The sequence below is a fragment of the Myripristis murdjan genome, chromosome 6 (assembly GCF_902150065.1).
Source record: "Myripristis murdjan chromosome 6, fMyrMur1.1, whole genome shotgun sequence".
In the NCBI taxonomy this organism is placed as follows: domain Eukaryota; kingdom Metazoa; phylum Chordata; class Actinopteri; order Holocentriformes; family Holocentridae; genus Myripristis; species Myripristis murdjan.
Genome location: NC_043985.1, coordinates 19,596,848 through 19,624,329, shown reverse-complemented (window position 1 = coordinate 19,624,329; position 27,482 = coordinate 19,596,848). Strand labels below are relative to the sequence as shown.

The 27,482-nt window shown below is 40.3% G+C and overlaps 5 protein-coding genes across 7 annotated transcripts; 3 read left to right on the top strand and 2 right to left on the bottom strand.

The window, feature by feature from the left end:
* The first annotated feature begins 417 nt into the window (after nt 1-417).
* znf592 (zinc finger protein 592) lies at nt 418-10,668 on the top strand. 3 transcript variants are annotated; one of them, XM_030053267.1, is made up of 10 exons: nt 418-549; nt 1,014-3,292; nt 3,407-3,585; nt 3,690-3,863; nt 3,971-4,130; nt 4,321-4,584; nt 7,475-7,587; nt 7,735-7,876; nt 8,307-8,760; nt 9,757-10,668. In XM_030053267.1, the coding sequence occupies exons 2-10, from the start codon at nt 1,034-1,036 to the stop codon at nt 9,858-9,860; spliced, it is 3,849 nt and encodes a 1,282-aa protein (XP_029909127.1). In that variant the 5' UTR covers nt 418-549; nt 1,014-1,033; the 3' UTR covers nt 9,861-10,668. The 3 variants fall into 3 exon arrangements, with proteins under 3 accessions (XP_029909127.1, XP_029909129.1, XP_029909130.1); XM_030053269.1 differs by having other exon boundaries at nt 8,307-10,668; XM_030053270.1 differs by lacking the exons at nt 7,475-7,587; nt 7,735-7,876; nt 8,307-8,760; nt 9,757-10,668 and adding an exon at nt 4,945-5,063.
* Nucleotides 10,669-12,127: 1,459 nt separating this feature from the next.
* On the top strand, nt 12,128-15,621 carry kti12 (KTI12 chromatin associated homolog). Its single transcript, XM_030054730.1, has 9 exons — nt 12,128-12,383; nt 13,249-13,300; nt 13,404-13,456; nt 13,560-13,615; nt 13,758-13,837; nt 13,996-14,155; nt 14,305-14,367; nt 14,502-14,570; nt 15,418-15,621. The coding sequence occupies exons 1-9, from the start codon at nt 12,233-12,235 to the stop codon at nt 15,559-15,561; spliced, it is 828 nt and encodes a 275-aa protein (XP_029910590.1). The 5' UTR covers nt 12,128-12,232; the 3' UTR covers nt 15,562-15,621.
* Nucleotides 15,622-18,271: 2,650 nt separating this feature from the next.
* Nucleotides 18,272-19,261, bottom strand: ch25hl1.1 (cholesterol 25-hydroxylase like 1, tandem duplicate 1). Its single transcript, XM_030052774.1, has one exon. The coding sequence runs from the start codon at nt 19,238-19,240 to the stop codon at nt 18,416-18,418; it is 825 nt and encodes a 274-aa protein (XP_029908634.1). The 5' UTR covers nt 19,241-19,261; the 3' UTR covers nt 18,272-18,415.
* A 1,447-nt stretch (nt 19,262-20,708) lies between these two features.
* On the bottom strand, nt 20,709-25,290 carry LOC115361298 (uncharacterized). Its single transcript, XM_030054708.1, has 12 exons — nt 25,152-25,290; nt 24,352-24,968; nt 23,975-24,034; nt 23,806-23,858; nt 23,565-23,709; nt 23,058-23,449; nt 22,726-22,954; nt 22,470-22,584; nt 21,958-22,078; nt 21,753-21,864; nt 21,046-21,158; nt 20,709-20,921 (listed from the first exon to the last, which is right to left on the bottom strand). Exons 2-12 carry the CDS (start codon nt 24,946-24,948, stop codon nt 20,852-20,854), a joined length of 2,007 nt encoding a protein of 668 aa, XP_029910568.1. The 5' UTR covers nt 24,949-24,968; nt 25,152-25,290; the 3' UTR covers nt 20,709-20,851.
* A 563-nt stretch (nt 25,291-25,853) lies between these two features.
* On the top strand, nt 25,854-26,687 carry ch25hl1.2 (cholesterol 25-hydroxylase like 1, tandem duplicate 2). The gene has a single exon (XM_030053545.1). It carries the CDS (start codon nt 25,854-25,856, stop codon nt 26,685-26,687), a length of 834 nt encoding a protein of 277 aa, XP_029909405.1.
* The last annotated feature ends 795 nt before the right edge of the window (nt 26,688-27,482 follow it).

Sequence of the window (27,482 nt, the reverse complement as noted above, 5' to 3'; positions counted from 1 at the left end):
CACACTGACAAAGACTAAAACTAAAGGCATTTTCTCGTGTATTTTTAGTTAGTTTTGTAAATATGGTTTCAGTTAGTTTTAATTTGTTCTTTTAAGTCTAGTTTTCATTTTTAGTTCAGTTAAGACAAGTTTACACCCAGTCGTAGTTTTTTAGTTTAGCTTTAGTCAACTGGTTTTCAAGCATACAAATGTGCCTTTTGTACAAATATGGTTTTAACACGCAACAACTCCTATTCCACACATTCACGCATTGTACAAGGGCTGTAACTGCAGTTTGTAGCCACCTAGAGCCTGAAGGGGCCTGAAATACTGTGAATTGTGCTTCTTATTTTTCCACGTTTGGCGGGAGGAGCCACAACTTTCAGCCATAACACCGTCTCTCGTCTGTAAGTCAGCGCCGAGGGCCAAGTCGCCCATGTAACGGAGGAAGAGAAGAAGCGAACTTGGTAGCCTCCTAGCCTAGCTGTGAGCGTCTGCTGCGACTAGCTGCTTAGCAGACCACGTAGCTGTAGGTTTTACTGGAGTTGCTCACCTCAGTCGGGTCCGATGGTAAGCGTCATGTGTTGCGTCGATAAGAGTCGAGTTCACTCGCTGAGTAACATGTTTTGCTCGCTAGCATGTAGCCGGCTAAGCTACATCGCTAACTTGCTATCTGTCAAGCTACACTGGCTGCTAGGCTAACGTAACGTACTGCCTCTGGCTGTGATGTGCAGGTATGATCAAAACAACTGCTCGTGTCCACGGGCATTTGGAGTATTTCAGCATTGGTAGTCATGTAGTAGTATGTAAACATTTTTGGTTTATTAGTAAAGTTGGTTTTCAGTCGACATCTTAGCTTCAGAAAATAACAAGATTGTTTACCTGGAGCTCAGGCTTGCTACAGTTAGCATGGAGAGCTAAGCATAGCTGCTTAATAGTTGGTGATCAGTTTTTAAAAGAGAAGTTGGGTGTACTGGCATCACTTCATCTGACTAAGCCTGTTGTGCTTATGACAGATGTTTGTGTTTTTCCAGGTTTATAACACCGTCCAAACATGGGTGACATGAAAACCCCAGATTTTGATGATCTTTTGGCTGCCTTTGATATCCCAGATGCCACGGGGTTGGATGCCAAAGAACCCATCCAGGAGAGTCATGAGGAGGCAGAGGGTCAGCTGAAGCACGCAGGGATGTGTCTGGATGACAGCCTGTTGGTTAACCAAACTGTCACTGCAACAGACATTCCTGTTGTAAGTGTTATTGTGAAAAACACAAGCCGTCAGGAGTCTTTGGAGGGTTTTTGTGATAGGCTACACTCAGGACCAACGTTGCAAAATGGATTCAGGGGAGCAGGGACCTCCATTGACTCTGATGAGCCAAGCAACACAGGCTTTTCCAAATCATTCGTGTCTTCGTTAAATGGGGATAACTCAAGTGAACTTCTGGGGAAGGCTCCAATTCAGCATAAGCCTGAAGGAACACCAATATTCTCTCAGTCTTTCTCACAGTTTAGTCCCATCTCCAGCCCTGAATCTGAAGACACTCCAAGTAGTAAAGATGACATCTGCCCAAAACAAGAGAGACCCTGTTTCCCTGAAGCTTCAGTTTTGGTGGAGCCTTCTATGTCAGACAATCCAAAAAAACTGGCCCTCAGCATGTTTGATGATTGCCCAAAGGACTCTGATTTCCCCAAGAACACTCCCAGGAGCAGAGGAGAATCCATCCAAACAGAAACTACAAGGACTGAGGAGCCATCTGAAATGTATGTCAGCAACCAAACAGAAAAAGCAGATACAGTACGTGGTACACCCGCCACAGCAAGTGTTAACCAAAACTCTACCGAGAGTGACTGCAATACAGCACCCAAGATGGATATTTCCTCTTCTCTTCCACATGTCAAATCTCAGACATCTAAATTGTCCTCTTGCCTTGAGGCACTGGTAGCTCTCAATGCTAGAAAGGATCCTAGTGAGCAAACTAATCCGAGAGAGCCATCAGCAGTCCAGAATGACTGTATGAAGGCCAGCCCCAAGGTGCCTATATCACCACGAAGCCCCAGGAGTCCTCTTGAGGCTGTGAAACGGCTAATGAAACCCTCTGACAGCCCTGTAAGCATCTGCAGCGACAGTAGTGGCAAAGCATCTCCTGCCATGGCATCTGGCTCACCTCCAGCCATACCAAGGGTCAGAATCAAAACCATCAAAACCATGTCCGGGCAGATCAAGCGTACAGTCACCAGTGTATTGCCTGATTCCGAAACGGACGAAGTGCAGTCCGCATACGAGTCCTCTCCATCGCAGAGTATGATTAGTGACGATTCTTACTGTAATATGTCCCCTCATCACTCCCAAAATGTGGTCGCTGATAGCACTGTTGGACTGCATACTAAAGGTACCGCAATCAGTACATCTTCATCGAAGGTTTTACACAGCAAAACAGAGGGACACTTCAGGAGGTCAGGCGTAATGCAGTCTCCGTCAGTTTTTCATAATACTAACGCTCCTGGCAAAAGATCTGTTGCACACCAAGGGCAGAAACCAAAGAGAATAACATCAGCCCAGACAAGCCACACAACCGGTACACACTTCCTTCCCAAAGCAATGCACTTAGCCAATCTTAACCTGGTCCCTCACAGTGTTGCTGCCTCAGTGACTGCACGGTCCACCTCCCATCAACAGAGCCAGCACACGCTCTCCTCCATGGTGTACAGCACCGTCCCACTGGTGCATCAAGTGAAGACAGCCAACCCTTACCCACGCGCCTCCATGCCCAATACAGCAGCGGGAACCTTAAACAGACTTTTGAACAATGCCAACCCTGTGCCTACGTATGTGCCCAACCTGAATCCGCCTCCAGAGAGCAACATCAGCCTTCCTCCACGGGGATACTGCTGCCTCGAGTGTGGGGACTCCTTTGGGGTGGAGCGGAGTCTCATGTATCATTACGGCAGAAGGAGTGTTCACATTGAAGTAGCGTGTACCCACTGTGCAAAGACAATGGTGTTCTTCAACAAGTGTGCCTTGTTGGCACATGCACGGGAGCACAAGAACAACGGAATGGTGATGCAGTGCACACAGCTGTATATGAAGCCCATTGCGGAGGAACAAATGTTTTTACCCTTGAGTACTGAACCTGTGAAGGTGGACTCCTATCCTTCACCGTCACCCTCACCTAAAATCCAACCGGTCATGCCCCTGTATCCAGACAATTCCATTCGCCACCGGCTGCGTTGCTTCGAGTGCAACAAGCAATTAGGTGACTATAAAGCACTTGCAGGCCATTACCAGAGGCTCTCAGAAGACATGGAAGGACTAGTGAGTAAATATTTCATGGAGATTTTGAAAAGCTCACCAATGTTTTGTCATGCATCTTCATGTTTCATTTGTATTTTTTTATACTTTCCCCTCATGTTCTTCTATGATACATAGATATGCAAGGTGTGCTCAATGTTGCTGCCAAACAAGTGTAGCTTCAGAGCTCACCAGCGCATTCATGCTCACAAGTCTCCCTACTGCTGCCCTGAGTGTGGCGCGCTGAGTCGCTCTGCGGACATCCAGAAGCATGTGAAGGAAAACTGCCTGCATTATGCACGCAAGGCTTGGCACAAGTAAGTGAGCCAGACGCTCAGAACAGGTCTTGTTCAGAAGCCTCGGAGTGACGTAACATAGTGCAACTGACAAGAAATTGGTTTGCTATCCCTGTGTCTTCCAGGTGTCTTCACTGTGATATGGTTTTCAAGACACTTCAAGGTCAAAAGAGTCACATTGAAGAGAAACACTGTGAAGTCTTTTATAAATGCTCCATCTGTCCGGTTGCCTTCAAGTCCTCTGACAGCTGTGAAATTCATTTGAAAAACAAACACAGCGCCAGCAAAATATCCCCTCAGTAAGTCTGTAATTCTTGACTGTGTAAAGATTTACATTTTCCCTTAACGGTGCATTTTCACTGACTTTATTTATTTTTCTCTCCTTCTTCTTCTTCCTCTGTTGCAGGTTAATATTCAAGTGTTCCTGTGAGACTGTGTTCAAGAAAAAGCAGTTGTTCTTTCAGCACTTCCATCAGAATGCCAACAAGCGTGTTACTTGTGTATTCAAGTGTCCAGAATGCAACTCAGTGTTTCCCCAGAAACAACTGTTAATGCAGCACTTCAGGGTTGGCCTCACTTATATTTTCTGTCATGTTTTTGATTGTAAATGTACACATCAGTTGAGAGTAAAACCATTGCAAGTGATCCTCTTAGCAGGAAAATTATTATGGATTTGCAAGGTTCCTTTATTGTGCTTGATCATTAAACTTTAACGTGTAATGTATTTTTTTCCCCTTGTGATGTTCCTTTTTTTAGAGTGTGCATGGTGGAATTTTGAGAGCAGAGGTGGAAAAAAATGGCAAACAAGCGGGCAGGACCGCATGGTACCAGGATGCTCCCTCAACAGTGCAGCAGCTGAAAGGTCACAGCCCTGTCAAACACGCAGATGTTCCCAGAAAGAAGGCAGAGCAGGACAACAAGCCTCGTGTGAAGCCAACCGGCTGGACGTGCGGGGAGTGTCTCCAGTGGTTCCCTGACCGAGATGCCTATGTTTCTCACATGAAGACCAACCACGGCAGGGTGAGCCAGCACAAAAGTCTCCCATGCTGGGAGTTGTTGTAAATGTGTTCTCACTGGAGTTGATTGTGCTAAACCAAAGATGGATCATTCAAAATACATACTGGTGTTTTTTAATTAAAAAGTCTGCCACAACAATCAAATATTCCAACACTTAGTATGGGGGACTGTTTCTATCCACACCTTTACTAACTGTGTGTGTCTTACTTAATAAGTAGGATCAGGTTTTTGTGCTTCATAATTTTTGTCCTGTCTCATTTTTCACTCTGTGAGCATAAAATATCTGCCCTTTTACCAAAACTCTGCTACATGTTGTCGTGTGTAATGCCTTCCCCCACGATCTGTTTTTGCTTTTAATTCTAGGGAGGCATAATAACATCTGGCCAGGAACTGCGGATGAAAACCACCCTTTTTTTTGGCTAACTCAAGCACATTTACAGAACTGTTTATTAATGTGCATCGTTCCTTACAGATCAACAAATAAATAATACATAAATAATTTTCATGACCATCAGTGAGAACTCATTGAATTCATTATAGATTCTTGATTAACTTACAGCTCATGTTGACAAGAAAGGCCTTGTTCAGACTTTGAGCCAAAATCTGCTGTTTGGCTCATCCAGATTGGAGTCAGATTGATTTTATCAAGCCTGACCCACAAAAAAACAACAAAAGCAAAAACATGTGGAATCTGATTTTTTCAAATCAGACATAAGCCACATTTGTCTTTGGTTTCAAACATGATTCAGATCACATTTCTGCAGATGCATCTCAATCTGACTGATCTGGCTGCTCAACACAGTTTTCAAACTGTCCCTAAGATCACTCACAATTACCCCTTTTCCACCAGGGCTGGTTCGGAGCCGGTGCCTGACTTAGCACCAGTTTTTTGGCTTTCCACCGCCCAAGCTGGGGCCAAACTGGTGCCAAACTGGTTCCAAACTGGTGCTAGGCAAGCACCGACTCCGAGCAGGGGCTAAACAGGAGCCAGAGAAAGAACCGATGACGCGGCCCACCGCGTCATTGGTGGGCGGGGTTACAAAACAAAACAGGAACTGCGAACGCTATAAACATAAACAATAATCCCCTAGAAGCCGCGGGTTATACTGATTTTACAACGGCATGGAACGCGGCTCAGCAAATTACATTTAAGGATGAGAAGCACCCGTTTTATAACTAAACATAGCTGCCATTCATTCCGATCACGAATCCGACAGGAAGCCGGCAATAATTGTGTTTTTCACCTCTGTATTGAAATGTAGGCTTGTAAAGACACAAGCAGTATTTGCATCGCTAATAAATCCAGATCCTGCTCCACCCGGGGCCAGAAACTGTATCGGGAAAGCAGCATTATATGCTTGACTGAGACGCGGCTCACGAACATCATCCCTGACTCACTGATCAGTTTCACCAGCTTCAGGACAGGACGGGCGGACAGAGACAGAGACGCTGCAGCCACTGTATAGTATGAGTGTGCAGTTTTATGTGTGTTAAAGTGATGAAGCTGCCGTGACAATGTAATTTCCTGCAAAGGATTAATAAAGTATCATTCATTCATTCATTCATTCATTCATGATGGTTATTGTGATTCTGAGCGAGCGTCTCGCGCACCCGTCATCACGTTTTCCGAAGACGTCATGACGTGGCTCTGACTTGGCTCCACTTTGCTCTTGACCGGTGGAAAAACAAACCGGTTCTTCGTTGGCACCAGTTAAGCACCGGCTCTAGCACCAGCTCCGAACTAGCACCAGGTTTTTTCTGGTGGAAAAGGGGCAAATGTGACACATGCCGATGGTGTGACTCAGTGCAGAGCGGGAGCAGCTTTATAAATGCAGTGTAAAACGTTGCTGCATATATCAGTTTCTGTTACTGATGTCTGCTGTGAGTGAGGAATTCTGCACCTTGGCTTCACAAATGAATTGCAGATGATATGTGTGATTCTGTTTGTGCAGCTTTTTGTTTTGTCTCTGGATTTGAAAAACAGTTCATCAGTTCGCCTGCGTGCACACACTTGTGTCATTGCCAGAGCAAATGATACAAATATCTTAATAGGTGTGGGAATCACCAGTGATCTCATGATTCAACATAATCGATTTTTAGATTAATCAGTAATAATTTATTTACTTCAATTTGTGATGCTTTTGTGTTTACAGTCATAATGGCAGGAATTTCAACAACACTAGCCATGATTGAATTATACTTAAATCCATTAATCAAGTGCCATTTCTTTTAATTTGTACAGATCAACAAAACAAGCACCATGCTTTTTGTTTTGCAGAACCATTCAGAATCATCCAACATATCTCCTTTATACAACCTATACTGTTAAGGGAATACTTCACCACTTTGGGCAAAATACCCTTTTTCCAACTTGCCCAAACTGAGACAAGATGTCCGAGACCATTTTCACGTCTGTACGTCCGGTAGTTCAGTTCAGGTAGCATTTTATGTTTAGCATAAAGACTTGAAGCCTATAGGAGTTATTAGCCTACTTTTGTCAAAGTGAAAAATTAAACCTTACAGCAGCTGCACGGAGGTGGACCGTGCAGTCACTGAGGCAGCCTTACAAAGCTGTCTTATTTACACAATGTATTTGAAATACATGTCTTTGGATTTTAAAAATGAAACCGGAGTCATTTTAAGATAGGTTAGATGGTGGAACTATAACCGCTGAACACATTTACCCATCCGCCTATCGCAATTATCCACACACCTCTGAACGTATAACAGATTAACTTGCAAACAGTGTGGACAGTCCGGTCTAAAGATTGAATTTGAGAGACAAATCAGATGTGCCTGCAGTCTGAAAAAGTGTATGTTTGTTATAAATAGATGTTCCATTCTTAGTATGGCCATGTGCCAAATCATTAATCCTTAAATAATTTCTCAACAGTCACTGAAGAGGTATCCATGTCGACAGTGTGAGAGGTCTTTCAACTCTACGACCAGTTTGAGGAGACACATTCGCAATGACCATGATGGAAAACACAAAATTTATACTTGTTGGTAAGATTTTTTTATATTTTCAAATAAATGAAGATAATGAATAAAATAATGCTGTCACAGTCCTGAGGATTAGATTTAAAACAAAATCCGTTAATTCTTCGAAATCCAATTATTTATCAGCGTGTTGTTTGGTTCTTCATCCTTAAGGTATTGCACCGATACCAACACAATATTTGGGACAAGTGTGATGCTGAAGAATCACATCAGTCTCATGCATGGAATCAAAAATCCTGATCTCAGCCTAATGCCAAAAACAGCCACAGTGGACTCCAACAAGTCCTTGGCGGAGGTAATTTATAATTTTTTAATGCTGTAACATAGAAAGAACAAAATAATCAGACTATTCATACACATGTATACATCTTTCTCTGTATCTTCTGTAATTTTATGCCGCTTTGGTACATTGGGTGATAACTCTAGGTTTGTCATAATGGCATATCTGTAGCTGTGTGGATATAAATAGTTTCAAGTTGAGGTTTTACTGCTAAAATATTTTTAAACCATAATACAGTCATTACCTGTGAAAGGTTTTGGACAACACTATTTGCTTCAAATAATAGTGTAAATTAAAGTATTTATTTTAATCTCACATTTTCCAGCAGTGGTGGTAATCTTGGTCTGATGGTGCACCGCTGCTACAAGAATATACAAATACATGAAAAATTATAAAGAATCTTATTACTAATTATATTAAGATGTGTGGCTTGTGTGATTTGCAGGGGCATATTTCAAAACGACCGGCCGTGGGCACACAGGATGAGGGGCAGGACGGTGGCGGCGGCAGTCGGGACGTTCCCTCAGCGAAGCGTCTGAAAGCTCAGTTTCGTTGTTCCAAGTGCGGCTTCGTCACAGAGGATAGTACACAGTTCCAGCAGCATATACCTCAACACAAAACCGATGGAAACACTCCCCAGTGCCTTCACTGTGGTTTGTGTTTCACATCTCTGCTGTCTCTGAACAGACACCTTTTCATTGTACACAAAGTCAAAGATCCAGAGGAGGAGGAGATGGGGCCGGTGCCGGAGCCAGAGGCCAGGGAGAGGGAGCAAGATAATCTGTCTGTTAGATCAGCAGAGGCTGATGAGGCAAATGATTCGGGAGCAGAGCTCAGTGAAACGGAGCCCTCACAGGCAGAAGAGCCAGCAAGTCTGCACTGTGACACGACCACAGACTGTAAGTTAAAACCAAGCAGTCGCTCTCAAACACAAGCAGCCTCTCTCCAGTAGTGAGAGCCATCTTTGAACCTCTTTAGCGTTTTTGTTTTTTTTTTTTTTTTTTTATGTGAAAAATACAGGTGATCGTGTTCTGCACAGAGGTGGTATATAGTTGTGGGGGCTTTTGTCATTTCTTTCAAGGCAGTCACAGGCCGGTCGATTAAAACAGATTCTTACAAGACAGTATTTTCATACTTGAGATGACGTGAATTCATATGTTGGCGTCCTGTATTATTTTTTCAGTTATCATTTATCACTGTGTATCATTGTGCATGTTGGTATTATATGACATACATCTGTTGAGCCTTTCAGACAGCCACACTTAATTTGTTTTTATGTTCCATTGGTATTTTCAAATGGCTCCAACCATCCTAACAAGAGACTCAGGAATGTCTGTTAATTTTTGAACCCAGTATTGATTGCTAGAATGTGAAGTGGGTGGAACTTTGTTGTTGATAGCCATCTGAATTGTTTAAATTTACTTTGAAATATTATGTTGTGCTACACAGAACATTATATCCTGAATAAAATTCAGGGTGATTGAGGCAGCACTGGTTAAATATAACAGTACTGCAGTTCATATGCATTTTAGGTTAAAATATTTAGACTTATAGTCACAATTTATCACAAAAAATGGCATAGATATATAATATCCATTTAAAAAAAAAAAAGAATAGTTTTGCATTCATATGTAACAGTTAATCAAAATAGCAGTCTTCTGCACGATCACATGCAGGTGTGGAGTTGCCTTGCTAAGCATAGCCCACTAAAATTGGGCTATACATAAAACAATACTTGCTTTTGACTATTTAAAAATTAGACTTCAAGCATTTTAAAATGCTTTTTGATCTTGTGTTTATTGTAAAAGTGTTGCATTTCTGGTTGCATGTTGCCCAAGAGCTGTTCTAATATTTTCATGTTGTTTTTTTCTTTTTCTTTTCTTTCCTTAAATTAGTTCTGTGGAGATGTGGAGAAATGAGGTATTGGATGTGTGGTGCAGCAGTATTGAAAATACCTCAAATTGCCAGAAGTGTATTATTCAGGCAAGTTAACGGATGATATTAACATCAGGGTACACGGTTTTGGAGAATCCAGTGCAGATGTTGTGAGGTGTGTAAGTGAAGGTTGATGGCATGTTGGAATTCATGTTTTAGAAATCAGGGCCTGGAATCACAAAGTCTATTTGGGAGTAGGAGTAATAATATAGAAACACTGGTCAAGTTACAGGACCCTGTTAAAAAACATGATGCATTTAGAGGGAGGAACGCTCTCTGATCGGCACTTGTAGAGTATTTTCTGAGCGCAGGCCCCGATTTGTAAAGCAGTGCATATTGTTTTGTATTTGATACATGATAGTTACTACCTCCATGGTAAATGGCAGTGATTGAAAGTGTTTGAGGAGTTGCAGATAATCTCAGTGCAATGTAAAAACAAGTTTATAAAATGTGTATTATCCCACATTATTAAATTTTATAAATTATTTTGGGAATCATTAACAATATATGGTCATATTGACTTAACTGGCAAGTGAACTTTCTATGTAAGTGCTATATGAGCTGTTTATTTCTCTGTAATCTTAAATATCAGTCTTAAAACTCAACGCTTTGCAGCTGTTGAACTGCAGAGGCTAAAATTACATGTACCTTTCACAACTTGTTCTTTTGTAATGCTTGTTGAAAGATATTTGTACTTTTTGATACTGTGTACAATAACAACTTGTATAGGACGGTCATCGGTGTACATACAGTAGCCAGTGAACTCCATTCTCTGCATTTCTTAACCCATCACATCTACTCAGCATGCATTGGCCCTCGTGCCTTGCTGTTATGTTTACTTAAAATACTTACAAATAAATCGGTGCATTTAATTACATCTGCCTTGTGTGTGGTTTTAAGTGATCGACTGTCTTTAATGTTCAGGACGCGATGGGTGCTAAAGCAAATGAGGTTTTGTTCTTTTCAAGAGGGGAGATGGTATTTGGGTGTGATAATCGGTGATTTTTCATTTGCATACTAACAGTGGTCAGAGCTAATGAGCACCATGTATCCAATAAGTGACCAACCACCGGTGGATGACTTCATCTAATTAGAATATGAAGCCCAGCCTTTCTCAGTATAAGTGCCAGTCTCTAAAGTAACAGCGCAGCACAGAGATTTTGAACCTGAAGCGATTTTGACAGGCATCAGTTTTCTTAGAGTACATATTAGGGATGAGTGGCACTCTGGCAAGGATTTGCAGAACAGGATTTCTGTCTTCTTTGATTCTAATCTCATACATTGCCATGACATCATCGATGACTCTTGATTTAACTGAACTGAGAAATAAAGTTTCCAAGATTAAAGTGAATCCAAGAGGGAATCTGTGGGCTACAGGTAAGGGCAAATACATCTCTTTTTGACAAAGTGTTTAATTTTAATATCTCCTCTGATTGCTGACATTGTGGTGATGTGTGTGTTTTGGTCAATAAGGGCATTTCATGGGCAAGAAAAGTGTTGTGGACAGTTCCCTTGTGGAGTCAACCATTGGGGATTTAAATGTCCCAGTTCAAGACAAAGCTGTCAGCCCTCTGCACAAAACTGAAAACCTGAAGGAGCTGATCGTTCAGATACTGGCGGGTGCTCTGCATGCACACGAGACGCAGGCTTTGGACATGTTAGTATTATTGTTGTTGTCACAGGAAGACATTTAACATAAATATTGGTGCACATCCACTGCATTATTCATGATGTTTTTCTTTTCCTACAGAGGAGGGGATCCTGCTTGAAGAACACTTAAACCCCCTACAACACTATTGGAATAATATGACATCTCACAAAAGCAGAAATTCTGTCCTTTTTTTGTGAAAAATATATGCTAAAACGGTTTACTTTTATGGTTTGAAATGTGGCATGTTATTTATCAGCATTTATCAGTGGTATTTTGTAATATGACAATATGATGTCTGTGCAGCCATCACTGCTTCCATGTTCAGATTGATCCTGTGACCCAACCACTTTGAACCTAATATGTATGTAGTACTACCTTACAATAAAATTGTACCAAAAAATAATTGATTGTCACTTTTTCTCGTCACCACAACTTCACTATTGCATTACCACTGTATTGAATACAGAACTGTTTTTTTATTAACAAATAATATGATCAACAAATGTCAAACAAGCAGCATATGTCTGATTACCATTAATTAAAGAATGTATACTGTATTCATTTATAATATAGGCTGTTTGATATAGCTACTGAATAGCTGAAGCCAAATTCCACCAAATTTGAATATAATATATTTGTCGTTTGTAGCTCCCCCTACTGGTGATTTAGAAAACCTATTGCAATCCTCCAATAACACTTCCGGGTTAAATGACAACATGCTTTTTCTGTAGCTAGCATCCCTTTTAGATTAGTTAGTCGTTTTGTAATAATAACACCTCAGAGCCATGCCTCTTATAGTGATGTGTGGTTACCCATGTAGTGGTAAAACACGACGGGCGGAAGAATTAAAGGACTATTTCGAGCAGAACACAGACCGAAAGGTGCATGTTGTAGGAGACGCGACCATGGCTGTGGAGAGGAACACTGTTTACGCAGGCAAGTTAAACCACCTTAGCCTCTGTTTCATAAAGATAGTCGCGCCAAACTCCTTTCAGAAATGTCGTACAAATGGGTCGGAGGTTTTCTGGTAAATCGGGTCGCATGTTGTCGACTAAGCAGCTCTCATTTTCCATAAAGCCTCGACTTGTACAGTTTTCTCAAGCCGGTGTGCGAGCTGTACCCCTCCTCCACGTTAACGTTACTTTGACGGAGAAACATCGCTAACATAACACCAAAAGTCGACGTATTAATGAACTTTGAGAAGTTTAGTCGATTGAATGTGAGCCGAATGGAAGCCTGGATGGCAGAGAGTCGTGCGGAGTTGTCGGCCTTGTGCTATGAGTTGTTTTTGTTTACTGATAAACAAGACAACATTATATTGCCGCAGTTTTGAATGGAGTTCGGCGTGATGATCTTTCCAAAGTTGCTAAATCTGTGTATTGCTAGGGGTGGAAGTAAGTTACTTTATTTGAGTAGTTTGTTTTCTTGAAATTAATCTAGTTTAATCTAGTACATTTTAAATGCAGAGCACTGACATGAGCAGGTAAAAGCACAAATCAGGCTATTAGGCATTTAATTTCTCCCCATCTTTCTGTCTCCGTCGCTCTCTGTCTCTCTCCCACTCTCTCTCTCTCTCTCTCTCTCTCTCACACACACACAGACACACACATAACCGCATGCTGCTGATACATTGGGTGAATAAAACAATAGGCTTAAGTAGCCGAAAACAGAGCCACGTTTATTTTGTGAATAGCTGGGTCACAAGAAGAAATTCCACTAAAGCTTTGGGTTTCCAGAAAAAAAAAATGTTGATTTGACAACAAGCATTTGCTATAACCTCCTGATGTTGAATGTGTTGCAGATTCACAAAAAGAAAAGAACACGAGAGCAGCTCTGAGAGCTGAAGTAGAGAGGTGGGTTTTTATTAATATTTTGATTACATTCAGAGTTATAGCATGCATTGATGTTACATTGTCACAGTGATATTAAAATGTGTTTCCATTATCCGCTATTCAGGAGAGTCAACAAGGATAACATAGTCATTTTGGATTCATTAAATTACATCAAAGGTAAATCTTAATGCCGATATAGTATAATTACTCAATACTCAGACCGTATTAAAACTTTGTAATTTGTTTGCACTTTTACCTTTGAAGTTGATTCACCTTACAGGCTACAGATATGAACTTTACTGTCTCATCAAACACACACAGACACCTCACTGCCTGGTAAGTGCACAGGAGGAACTAGCACTGGACTTGTTATATCTAAAAATAAATAAATAAATAAAATAAAATAAAAAAAAAAAACTTCCCTAAATATAAATCACATAAGTGAAGCTCAGCAGGCATCTGTCATCTTTTTATGAAGGTGTACTGTTTGACCTCGGCTGAAGAGAGCTCCACATGGAACACAAACAGAGATACTGCTGAGCAGTACACCCAGGAGATGTAAGTCGAAAGCCCTTAGACTTAGGACTATTCAGTCTGTAATTCAGTCAGTGTGCTTTGAGTAGAGTTTTAATAGGCTTCATCCATTTCAAAACTCAACACCTGTAATTCATCTGTCTTATAGTTTGTGTGGCATCTGATTGTTCTTTTTTTTGCAGCTTAGATGGATTAGTGCTGAGATTTGAATCTCCAGACTCGAGAAACCGATGGGACAGTCCTCTGTTCACCATACTCAAAGACGACACTCTTCCATTTGAAGCCATTTCTGATTCTGTTTTCAAAAGAAAAGCACCCCCACCAAACCAGTCCACACAGAGTGTAAGTAATACCCATGGCATGTTTCCATGTGTAGATTAAAGATGCAGCATTTAGTAGAATTAACTGTAATCCTTAATTGGCTGTTCTGCTTTCATAATAACCTGTCAATTAGCAAGTGGTAGAAGTGGTATTTTCATTTTTGACTACAGCAACCACTGTCATCTGCAAACTTCCTGTATGAGCTGGACAAGATCACACAAGATGTGCTGATGGTATGTCTTCATTTGTTCTTTTTTGCAGCTCACCTTTTTACTAGTTTTTTTTTCATGTTTGCAAATGTAATGTACTTGATGCATAAACGTAATGGAAATTCTTGATCATTGTTTTTTTTTTTTTTTTTTTAAAGGCCATTTTTAATGCACAGAAGACAAGTGTCCCTGGGGATCTCATTTCAGTTCCGGGAACTACAGAAAAGATATCCTTTTTACCAAAATCTTTAATGTACAAATATTTATTTAAAGCTTTACTCTCAAATTGATTGATATATTAGCAGAATATAATTATGTGATAGTGTTGTTTTTCTGTTATGTTTTCACTATACAATCCTGTACGTACAAACCAAGTGTCTTGGATCATTCACAGCTGTTTTTATTTTATATATATATTTATGTGTGTGTATTTTCCACTGTCATACGTGAGGCGCCTTATTTTTTTTGTCCATCAGCTTAAGGTATGTCAGATACCCACACCAGTGGGGGAAAAGTCATTCTCAAATAAACACTTCTCAGAAGGGGGTGGGGAGGGGGATTTATGCTCATCAAAGAAGCTCGTTTTAAATTAAATTCAGTTGAAGTCACAGCAACCTGAAAGGTCCTGCGAACTGTGAGATGTGCCGGACAGAATCCAAATTACATAGATGAGTGGACTTGGCTGAGGATTACTTTGGGCCAGTTCTTAGAATCAAACACTTTGAAACTCTCCTTTGAACATTGCTCAAGCAAACAAACTCTGGAGTAAACAAGGTTCTCCAGACCAGTGTTAGAGATTGGCAGCCATGTGCGTTATTTGAAATGACCTCAGTCGCATTCAACTCTTTTAATATTGTCTCATATTATTGTTGTCAAACTGGAAGATGAATCAATAATGCTGTGACCACCAGATATTTTTGGTCACATGTTCAAGGTTAATATTAGCATCTCTTTTCCAGTTCTGTGTCTTTGTCATGGCTGCAGTATTGACATTTATTGAAGACAAATTACTTATTTTCATGACAGAACTCAGTAAAACATTTGCATACTAATGTCCTTGACTTGATGTTGAACATTGAACTCACCAGGAGCTTCAACATGGCAGAGCTACGGAAATTGCGGCGCCAGTTCATCAGCTACACCAAGATGCACCCAACAGAGAATATAGGGCAAATTTCAAACATGTTTGTGCAGTATTTAAACAAGAGCCTTCACTGAAATGTTACAGTATTTGTTTTGTTTTATATTTTCTGTGACAAATAAATTTATTTAAATATCTTTTGGTCATTTGTTTTATTTTCCACTTTGTGTAGACTATACCAAGATTTATTCAGTTGTATCATGTATATAGCTGCACTAACACTTGTGTGAGGTAATACTACGCTTGACCCGATTGTACATGAATAGATGCTCTTTTTATCAAGTGAAATTAATCTGCATTGTTACACCCAAAGCTAAAACCACTTTACACACAAGTCCTGCACAAAAGGGTTTCTTCATAAATTATATTCTAGCTGCAGCATGTCCAGCTTATTTTGTGCATGGAATTTATATTCCCACGATGGAAGCAGGAGCCAAAGACACCACAGAATATATCATTTTGGTGGTGGAATTCCTCCATAATAATGGGATCAGTCTTGTTCAAGACTTCCTTTTTGCCATGTTGTTGCTCATGTTTGCCATGTTTATGAATTCCACCCTTAAGGCCAGTTTTGAATAACTTTTCAAACTATGTAGTATCTGTAGACTAAAGTTAAGTTCAGGTCCCCTCCTGTTGTACTTAACCTCTACATTTATCATTTATATTCATTATATATCAATTATCTACCAATCTGTCTACATATGTACACATATACATAGAAACATTTCTTAGATTCTCTACAAATATAATAAACTTTATTTGTACAGCACCTTTCATGCAAAAATGCAGCTCAAAGTGCTTTACAATTCAGAAATTACTGTGCCTCACGTAAATAGAACGAAATAAAAACAGAATGCCAGTGTTGTAATATAAGATGGAAAATCTACACTTTTCTTCAATACTGTATCCTTACAGTGTAAAAGTTTATAGATATTCTAGAGTTATATTTCACTATATTTTACTAATTATTAAACTCTGTATGCAAAGGGGGTTGCTACTTTATTTTATTTTGTTACTTGTGTTTATTTTTGTGTTTATACTTGTGTATATTTTTCTCTTTTAGTGTTGATAGGTATATTTTGTGTATTTCTGTTCCTGTGTAATGTGTATCTATCTACATGATACATGAGCTTGAGACGTGGCAAACAGCAAGTGCTGACTAATTGGTTGAAAAGCTTCTTACTCCTGGCTGGAATTAGGGAACAAGGAAAATGTGTTGAGTAATGCTCTTTGAAGGAATTAATTTGTTAATGTATCAGTTACATAAGCAGATTGTGAGAGAAAAAACAACAGGGAGTTCTTTACTGAATTGCTCTGTCATATAATTTTGGGACATCTTACGTCCCTGGGATATATCTTGCATAAATTTTTAGTAAAACTTAAAAAAAATCATTTTCATAATAACAGTTGATCAAATACAATGATTATTTATTGTAGAAACAGCCATTTATTAATTATATATCACTACAATCTACATTTTCCCTCTGCCCTTTTTTAATCCCATCAAACTTCTAATTAGCCAAAAAAACAATGAAAAGCACTTATTTACTTTTTATTTCGATAATTTCCCATTCATTAAGTAGAGATAATGATGACACATAAAAGATGTGTGTCAATATATAAAATATTATATGCAAAATAACATTTTTCATGTGTGTCCCCGAAATTATTGTCAACTAAGTTACCAATTTAAAAAAAAACCTCCCAGTAAGGTCTGGTTTACCCATATCCTATGACCTTCACCTTGCGATGTCATTTCATCCTCAAGAAGACACTCAGCAGGCTGCATGGTATGTACTTTCTGCCTTTTCTTAAATATTTCTTATAAAGTAGTGTCTGCGTGAAGGAAGAATTTAGCAAATGTCAACAGTGTTACTCGAATATCATTATTAAATTATGTTTAATAATATTTTACTTAATTATTTCTGTAATAGTTTAAGAAAATCCTTCTCAAAAATGCCATGTGGTATTTGGTTGGAGGCAGCAATGTTGATTTAATGCCTGAAAACAGAAATAATGTCAACTATGTTACCCGAGAAAGATAACTAACTAATTGTTTCCTAAAAACAAAGTAAATAAGTATCAACTTTGTGGCTGAGAAATATGTCATGCTGTATACTTATTTCAACAAAATTACCTTGCATTTCAAAAGTTTTTGAAGAAAATATGTAGACCATTGATTGCAGTCTGTGAAATTGGGGGTTTAAAAGCAAAAAAAAAGTTTGATTTCTTTTTTAATTGGCAATTAAAATTTAAAATATTGGTAAAAGGACACATATTCTACCAGGAAGAGTGGTTGTTTTAATATCTGGCATTTATCCAAAGTTACAATTTGACAGTTTTTGTCCGCAACATAGTTGACGAAATAATCAGTTAATAACTCCTTTTATTTAATTAATATCTGAAATCAATAATTCTGGAGCTTGCCAATTACTAAAAACATAACATTTAAACACTTCTTTGTCAGGGAAAAATATTTATATTGGAAAACATTAACCTTTTTTTTTTTTTTTTTTTTTTTTTTAAATTCTGAAACTCAAAATGTCCCAAAATTATAGAATGACCCTTGTATGAAATGAGGTTACTAATTACTTCTGTAAACTATTGGTTAAGTAATTTGGTGACTTTAATTCATTGGAAAACTGTAAATATTACTGATGTGTCTTTTCTACCATGACAAACTGATTATTCACATTTCAGTATTACTTGCAAGTATGCAGTATTACTTAGTGCAAATGTTAACTGCTGTTTAAGGTATAAGTGTTAAAGTGCATGGAAAAACAAAACTAAGTCTTAACAAGTACAGTCATTTTATTGAATGAAAAGCCAGAAAAATATATTTATGTTCAACATTACACAAAGAAACAGTTCACCACTTAACATATTTACAACATTTAATTTACTCGCTCTTTGCTCGCATTTAATATTTCTTTACAGTTTTCTCTGCAGAGGGACATTGGTACCAAAGATCCGGTCCCAGTGGCTGAAGAAAGGAGCAAAATTACTGCTAGGCTTCTGGTGGTGTATGTCGTGAGCTGGTGCTCCTCCCAGCAGACCAAATGGCACTAGGCGGTTGAGGGTCCACGGCAGGTCATAGCCTATGTGGTCCTCTACAGACATCCAGATGCTGAACACTGTGACACACCAAGTGGTAAATGGGTGACATCTTAAGAGAATCGGGTCCAGGTTGCTCCAGAATCCTACAGTCATCAGCTCTGGGATGCTGAGCTGCTCTGTGGACCAAGAGAAAGGTGCGATGTATTCGTGGTGAATGGCATGAATCCACCTGTAGAGCTGCGCATTCTTGTGGTGTATGAAATGCCAAATGTAGTACTGAGTGTCAAAGAGGAGAAGTGCAGCCAGTCCATCAACGAACACCTCATACACAGTTGGAGCATCATGTGGCAGCACTGGTGCGGGCAGAATGAACATACCAATCATTACAGCTGGCAGAACAAAAAACAAGTGGTTGTACACAGCCTTCATGAAGCTCTTGGCCATCATTCCCAATGTCGGACGCCTGCCCTGCTGGATCTTGTATTTATGGAACGAAGGCAGCCTTTCTCCCAAGAGGTCTAACACAGTGAAGGGTAAACTGAAGAAGAAATAACTGGAGAAGGCGAGCAGGACAGGGAAGAAGGGAGACGAGATGAGGGGTAGGTGATGAAAAAGCAAATAGTCCCAGAGAGGCTGCAGCAGTCGATCTGAGGACCTGGAGGGCAGGAGCTGCAGAGGCAGGTCACTGATGTTCATCATCTTGGTACAGTACCACTAGAGCGTATTGCTGCAAGCTCCAGGATCAAGACACACTCCCTCCTTTATAAAGTCCAGAGCAAAGGACTTTGCCCCGAGATATCCTTTTTTCCAGCGGCTCAGTCAGCATAAAACTTCCTTCACAAGAAGATTACAAAAAAAAAAAAAAAAAAAAAAACCTTTGAGAATGGGCTTTAAACACAAAAACACAGTGGCCCTGAGAGCTCAGTTCACTGTAATTTCAGAGAATGCACACAAACGGACAACACACAAGCAAATTAAGAAAACATCTCCATCAATTTGACAACACATGCACAGCATTCAGAAAACATGCTGCCAAATCAGACAGCACTATAGCTGTCTGTAATGTGTTGTGTTGCCTGAATATGCAGCATTTTCATTCAGCGTTTTATTCATGCTGCATATGTTGTCAAATCGATGTAATGTTTTCTTAATTTGCCTGTGTTTTGTTTATTTGCAAGCTGCATTGAGTTCTCAAGGCGACCATACAAAAAGGATTCCTATTGGCATCCAAAGAGGTCAAAGAAGGTCATTTATTCATTCATGGCAATAAAAATACTTCTCATTTTCTTCGGTAGAAAATTGAAATCCATTGTAAAACTGAACACCTTATTTCAAGTTTAGTAAACTAAACTTGAAATAATTAAACTATGTATATCAAATTAATGGAGTCATTGGCTTTTAAATGACCACATTTGGGAGACTTATTTTTGAGCTATTCTTGAACCATGTTCATTATAAATCTGCATCCCTTAGAAAGAGAGTGTGCACACCTGCTGCTCACAAATGTTCGAAGGTAAATAACTCTGGATATTGTATTATGTAATCGGCCTCAGACTGGGTCAGACAATGACTTAAGTACACGTTGCTTTAAATATCAGGTCTCTAGTTGGCAGGTCACTACTGATTTTAATTATTATTTGTTATTATCAGGAATAACATTGATTTTATGCCTGTCAAGCAATATTAGTGACCATCTACAGGCCTCCAAAATATAATTAACACTTTTTTGATGGCTTTGCTAAACTACTGTTTTCCATGCAAAGTGAAGCTGCATTTAGTTTCTATGCTCCCCACCTGACAAACAAGCTTTCTGAATACCTGAGGCCTGCTAAAAGTGTCAGCTCATTTAAATCAGGGATTACAGCATAATGTTTTTACTGTGGCTTTCCAATAAATTAAATAGGAAAGCTATGCTTACTACACAGAATGCTGAACTGCGTTACTGGTGAGTTTTCTGCAGACATACCATCAAATTCCCAGCTCATGCTACTTATTTTGGTCATCGGCTTAAAGAAAAATTAAGCCTTAACATGTGTCTAAAGGGGACTAGAAACTCATGAGAGAACTGGGATCTAATTTACAAAAAATATCAGAAATATGGTATATGGTATATATTTTAAATATGGTAAAACCTGATTGGTAGATCAAATTCTCACACTGAGGCAAGTAATCATAACAACATGATTTATTGAGAAAATACGCATTATTTCAGTGAAAGAAAAGAGAAGGCCACTGTGGATCATGTATCATATATGATGTATTATTTCATGTTATATCATAAATTACTGCAATAAGGCTCCTCCTCACAGACTATTTCTTTTCAGTGGCTGCCTTCCGCGAAATGGTCTTGTTGGTATTGGTATATTTTTGTCGATCGTTTCTGAAAGACAAAGGAAAAATGAAATGTCATTTGGCTTGGAGGGAAAAAACAATACCGCTTTTTAAATAAAATAATATTACTACTCTGTGGACCATAATATTTATGGGTGATAGATGGCAGCTACCTGTTCATTTTCACTTTGCTCCTGCATCCCAGTCCTCCTTCCCAGTGGCTGGTGTGTGCTCCTCTCGTCATCATGCCTCCACAGCAGATGCAAGGCTTTCCATTGTTGTAGGGCTGCCACAAATTTCAAAGTTCATGCCTCACATGAAGTGCATTTTTAAATGCTTTCAGTAAGAACCAAATACAACATCCTTCTGAGCACTGCACATTGAGCCAATCAACACCATACCAGCTGGATCTTTTTACTACAACCAGAGCCTATCAATTTTATATGAACATTGAAAGGACAACTGAACAATTTGAGCTTCATTCCAAAATCTGATCTGCAGCATTTGCCGTCTACACATACTCTCAAACAATGACTGCTTATGTGAAAATATATATCTTGTTATGGGTTGTTTTAAAAATTAGAAGCCATCTCAAAACCTTTTCTCACCGCCGTCTTTGTTTCTGCAGTTCTGTGACTATGAGATGTTGATTAATCAATTCAAAGTAGCATTTTCCCCAAAATGAATGTGAAAGTACAGAATTTTGTTATGAAATCCCCCACATGCTGTTAACATGCTGAGTCACTGAGACTCTTTATAAAGGGTGGTTTTAATGGTGGCAAATTAGGATTTTAGGTTTTATCTCTCCTGTGAATAAGACAGTCAGTTACTTATTTATGATATACACTAGATGTTTTGTGCCATAGTAGCCTTGTTTCACCTGCTCTTTGGCACAATGGCCACAGATCATCCTGGTGGCTAGTTCCATGGGATGGTCCTGGTCCTCATCGTGGCACACGTCACAGGGGTAAGCTCGGCCACAGCAGGGAAACCTGAGGGCATTGGCGCAGGGATTTCACTGCTCAGAACTCACATGTTATGCATGATGCACTGCGAAATTAGTTAGGGTCCAGTGAAGGAAGTACCTTAGCCAGCGATGGCTCTGTTTGTAATGTTTGCATGCTCCCTTTTCTGGCAGTGGTTTCCCTTTTTGCACAGCAGGATCTCTTATATTCCTTTGACGATTCAGAGCCAAATCTCTGGGGCCTGCATTAAAAAAATGACATTGACAATTGAGGGTTAAAACAGTCATTCATTATATTTTGTTGACCTATGAGTACATCTTGTTGCGCAAGCATATATGTACCAGTGAAAGTATTGCCTGTGTGTATGCATTCTCTTATGTAAAAGCCTTTCTGCTAAAAACTGAGTGAAGGCTTTGGCCAAGACATCGTCTAATTACTGATCTGATTATGATTTTTTTTTTTTTGGTACATAGTGTTATGTTAACGAACATACTGTTTTAAATTGTTCATTGTTATTTAATTATGCAATTTTCAGTCATAGACCTTTGACCAGTGTGATAGATTTCATCATCTAGGGATGTGGGTCAAGTACCTGTTGATCCCTATGTTAGGAAAGGCAAGAGAGCACTGACCTGTTTTACTGGAGCGAGGTTGAATATACTGGAATCTTGTGCTGTCAGCCAGAATGCTGAGTTTGGTGTGGCAGTGCTCGCAATTAAATTCCTTCGTTTGGCCATAGGGAAGGTTCTGCAGAAAAAAATAAACTTTTTTTTTTTTTTTTTCAGCGCTCATCAAAATTTGTATTCTAATTACATCTGGTCACATTTCACATCACATTCTTTCCAAAACAAAATGCAAGCAATGAGAAAGCGGGACATTTTTCGTCACCTGCACAGGGCCCTCTTGGGAGCAGCTGAGGCAGCCTACGGTGAGTTCACAGTCCTGAAGCACAAGGTCAGCAGGGGCAGCATTATGAAGGTCCAGGTAGCCAAGGACATCACTGTAGTGGTGCAGCATGCTGGGTCTGAATGCAACACTGATGCTGGCGTTACATTTTTCACATTGAGCTGTGCAGGGTGTCCTCGCACTCAGTGTCAGGTCTGCTGTTACCTTACACCTGCAGACATACAGCACACGATCAAATTTATCACGCCATCCCGATAAAATTAGAATTTGTGACATGAAATCAGTTATCCTGAGTTTAGGCCATCTCTTATCACCTGTTACACTGAAGACAAACCGTGATCTGTCGGGCCACCACGGTGGCTACGTTGTCCCCAAGCGTCAATCCCAGCAGCTTCACCTCTGTGCCTCTGCGGGGATTACTGATCTTTATGTTCTCCACTGCATGACTGGCTGCCTCTGCCTCCTCCTCCTCCTCCTCCTCTTGTTGATGCTGCTGCTCATCATAAGCAAGACCCCCCTGCTGCACTGTCCTCTCCTTTTCTATCCTTTCCCCATTTCCCTCCTCCATGGCTTCTTCATCAGCGGTGGTATGGGATGCAGGATCAGATGAACCGTTGCTGCTGGCCTCTTCACACACTGTTGCCTGGAGCTTCTGGTATGGTATAAATTGCAATCCGGCTCTTTCTGCATCAATGTCTTTTTTTAACTGTGGATGAGTCAAACATGAGAAAATATTATAATCAGTGTTTAGTGAACAGTGTATAGCATTTCAACAAAAGCATTTGGAGATCAGTGGTTACGCTCAAATGAATTGGTCTCACCTGCCTGGCTCCTTCGGTGAACAGTCTCTCCATGCTACGATCTAACCAACGAAGAAAAGGACGAAAGAGCAGTTCTACCTTTCCCATCAGCTGATTAGTTGCATGCTTGGCCTGAAGCCACTCCAGGGATGCTTGTTTAACATGTCTACATGAGCAGATAAATTATGTTCAAATGATGCAAATACCACATTCTGTTATACGTCACTTGAAATAGGATCAAATATATGAAATTTTGTTTTACCTTCCCATCATTGACGGCAAATCCTGGTCTGCCGGTATATCCAATGTGAAAATCTGAGAAAATAATGATAATGATGAATGAATATTAAATTAAATGAGAAACAATAACAACTGTTTTATTTACAGTACATTTTAAATTTCTTAGTGTAAATGGGAGTAATAATTTTTACCTCCTGGGGATATTTTTCTGGGAAGCTCACCAATATATCAATTTCTTTCAGGTCAAAAGGCTGTGAGTTAGAAAGCAATGAGTCAGTAAGTTTTAGGGCATGACTGGCACCTACAATCATGTCCTTAAAACCATGGCAAGAGAGGATTAACAGCAGGTCAATAATTTACAGGAAAAAAACAACACCTTGTGGACTACGGCCTCAGTAAAACTATGACGCAGTAGAGTGGATTAATGACTCTGACATGGTTCTTACATCTCTGACTGGCTTTTTTTTTTTTTTTTTTAAACACTACAAATACTGCATCTTCACTGATAAAAAAAAATGTGATTCTGTCAGTGGTTATACCTGTTAAGATCAGATCAGGCAATATTTACCCAGTCAGGATCGGTGGCTGCCACTGTGGCCCTGTAAAAAGTAACCTGGCCCTCACTTCCTTCCTGAACAATAAGCTGATCTTTGGGGAAGCGCTTCATCATCTGTCTGATCTCAGTGTCTCGCAGCTGCTTGGCGACATCCTCAGTCAGGTCACTGAGCTTGACCTCCTGGAGGAGGTTGGGGCGTGGAGCGGGCACCCTCTGCGGGAGTCTTCTTCCACCTCCAGGCACAGCCCGGTCATCCACCAGTGGGAACTGTGGTGGGTGCCAGAAACGGCATCTATCCTCCATGGAGCAGAAGCCTGAGATGAAGTAGCGACAGGGGCGGCGACCAGCCCCTGGCGCGACCATGGGGTTGGTGGTCGACCTGGGCCCCACATCTCCAAGACTTCCTGTGACCTGGTCCTGGCTGGGGTACGGCTCTTCCTCACTCTCCAGCTCTGGTCTCCTACTTGTCCTATTCTGATTAGACATGGCCTCATCCCTGGCATGAAGAAACCGGCACCTTCTCCCAAAATTGCAGTGTCTTCCTTGTGAGAAGAAGCGGCACAGCTGTTGGGTCTGGATGCCCCCAGTTACCAGCCCACTGCTCTCCATGGTTTTTTAACACCTTATACCTGGGGAAAATAAAGGAGTGAATACCATCAAACTAGCCTCCAATACACAGAGTAATGTTCATTATAAACGTTACATTTCAGTGCTAGTAGCTGACTACACTTGACACAGTCAGAGAGAGGTTTTTTGCTAATGTTAATCACTACATTTAGCTTAGATAAGACTGCATAAGAAGGTGACAGTACCTCAGCTGCGCCCACACAAGAATGTCACGTGTCAAAGTTTATTCTTCCTACTTAACCAAAACTAACAGGGTGCTGACCAGACGCCCAAAAAATATACAACACTTTACGGTAGTTACCACCCCCCTGCTCCCAAACAACACTGTCACGTGTTGAGTTCAAAGATAACGGTAGAAGGTTCCTCATTTGTTTTACACCGAGTAGGATATTTGTTTGTCGCCACCTAGTGTTTGGGAATGTAAAATGAACGTGCAAAGCTTGGTGGTCTTCCCTCTGCAGTTGTTTACCCTGTTTCTTCCCACAGTATTTCTACATAAGTAAGCGCTGGAAACCTTAAACCATAGGTTAGGATGGTTTAAGGGATTTAATAAAAAGGGAAATGAAAGCTAAAGGACAATTTTCAGAAGGTTAAGACAAAGTTTGGGAGAGTGCACAAAGGTGCCTATTGCAACATCAAATCGTGTGTGTTGGTAAATGATGAAAATATACATTACTTGGCTATACTGCACACCATAGCCTCCACAGAGGTCCAGCTTTATGTTACCGGTTACTCTGGGTGTATGAATAATTTGTAGCCACTGGTCAGTTGATACTACACCTCACCAGAAAACATTCATGGGATGAAGTATTTCCCAGGCACAGTTTGTGGATGGAACATTTACATAAAGACTGACTCCACTCATTCACCTTGTGGTTTTATAAAGGATGGATTTTGCAGATACCAGTTTGGGTGTTTGGGGATGGTGTTTAGGGAATGACTCTTTACTCCAGCCTCTGTGGGACAGCTTAAGGGTCAATTACAGAGACTCTTTGAGATCTCCACTGTTTCCCATTGTTCTGACGGTGTCTTCCTACTTTGTCATTTGTCTTCCCTTCATCATTTGTGACATCATGGGAGACAGGTGGCCGTGGGTCCAGCGATTCAAAATCCAGCCCACCCGACGACCTACAGCCTCCACGCTGCTGCACTGTACAGGAGTCACCCTACACAACCATGCGTTCCTTGTGCTTCCTGCATCAGTGGCCCAGTGGGCATGGAGACCACCTGTGGATCTACCAGTCCAGGCTCCGTCCGTGCTGGAACTGGTTGCTGGAGTCATAGGGAACCTCCTGCTCTTTGACTTCCAGTACTTCATCTGGCACCTCCTTCACCACAAGATCCGCTGGCTGTATGTCACTTTCCATGCCATCCATCATAACTACTCATCTCCCTTTGCTCTAGCCACTCAGTGTCTTGGGGGCTGGGAGCTGGTGACAGTAGGCTTCTGGACCACTCTGAATCCTGTGATCCTCAGATGCCATCTTCTCACCACATGGATCTTCATGGTAGTGCACGTCTATGTTTCCATAGAGGATCACTGTGGCTATGATTTTCCCTGGTCCACATCTCGTTTGATACCCTTTGGCATTTACGGTGGGCCGAGCAAGCATGATGTGCACCATCAGAAACCCAACACCAACTTCGCACCCCATTTTAGCCACTGGGACAAAATATTTGGCACACATGCTGATTTCAGCTTTTCTGTTGCTAAGGAATAGTATTACACTATACATGGTTGTTATCTATCTATCTATCTATCTATCTATCTATCTATCTATCTATCTATCTATCTATCTATCTATCTATCTAGATATAGGCTATGTGTGTGTCCATGAGCTAATATAAAGGTTGTTAGTTAAATAGTAAATGTGCTACTTTAAACAGAGTGAAGGAAGCGTTTTATTAAAACAGTATTGAAATGTATTTTTAGAAAATTGTGTTCTCAAAGTTTGACACAAAATGAAAGACATTCCTGTGGCATGTGTTGACAAGATACCTCCATTCACTGTATTCTGAAATAGCTTATCATTTGAATCATGTAAACTATGTAAGCAATGCCTTTAAGTCTCCAGTCTTCTAATGTTTCCGATTGCTTTACTCTGAAAGTGATCCTGAACTTCAGACATGGCTTATGTTACATTCTTCCTGACATAAATAAAACATCCTTTGAGCTACTTTTCCGGTCCATAACAGGGTCAAGTTTCATTTCATTTGACTAAGGGGCTTGAAATACCCAGGTGCAGTGACAAAATTATTCAAATATGAAGCACAGCTTGATCCCCAGGCTCTGGTCTCATTTATACATTGTTGATGCACAACCTTTTTTTCTTCATAAATAAAACCTAGATGCCAGTGTAGCCTTATAGGCTTGTTTGTGATCCAGCATGAGCAGTTTACCTCTCCTGTTCTTGGGATGCTTCATGCATAAATTACCTTACATTAGGATTTGTATTCTGAGGCCAGTTTTCCTCTTACATTTCGGTGGTCATGTAACCTGACCACTGATCTGAGAT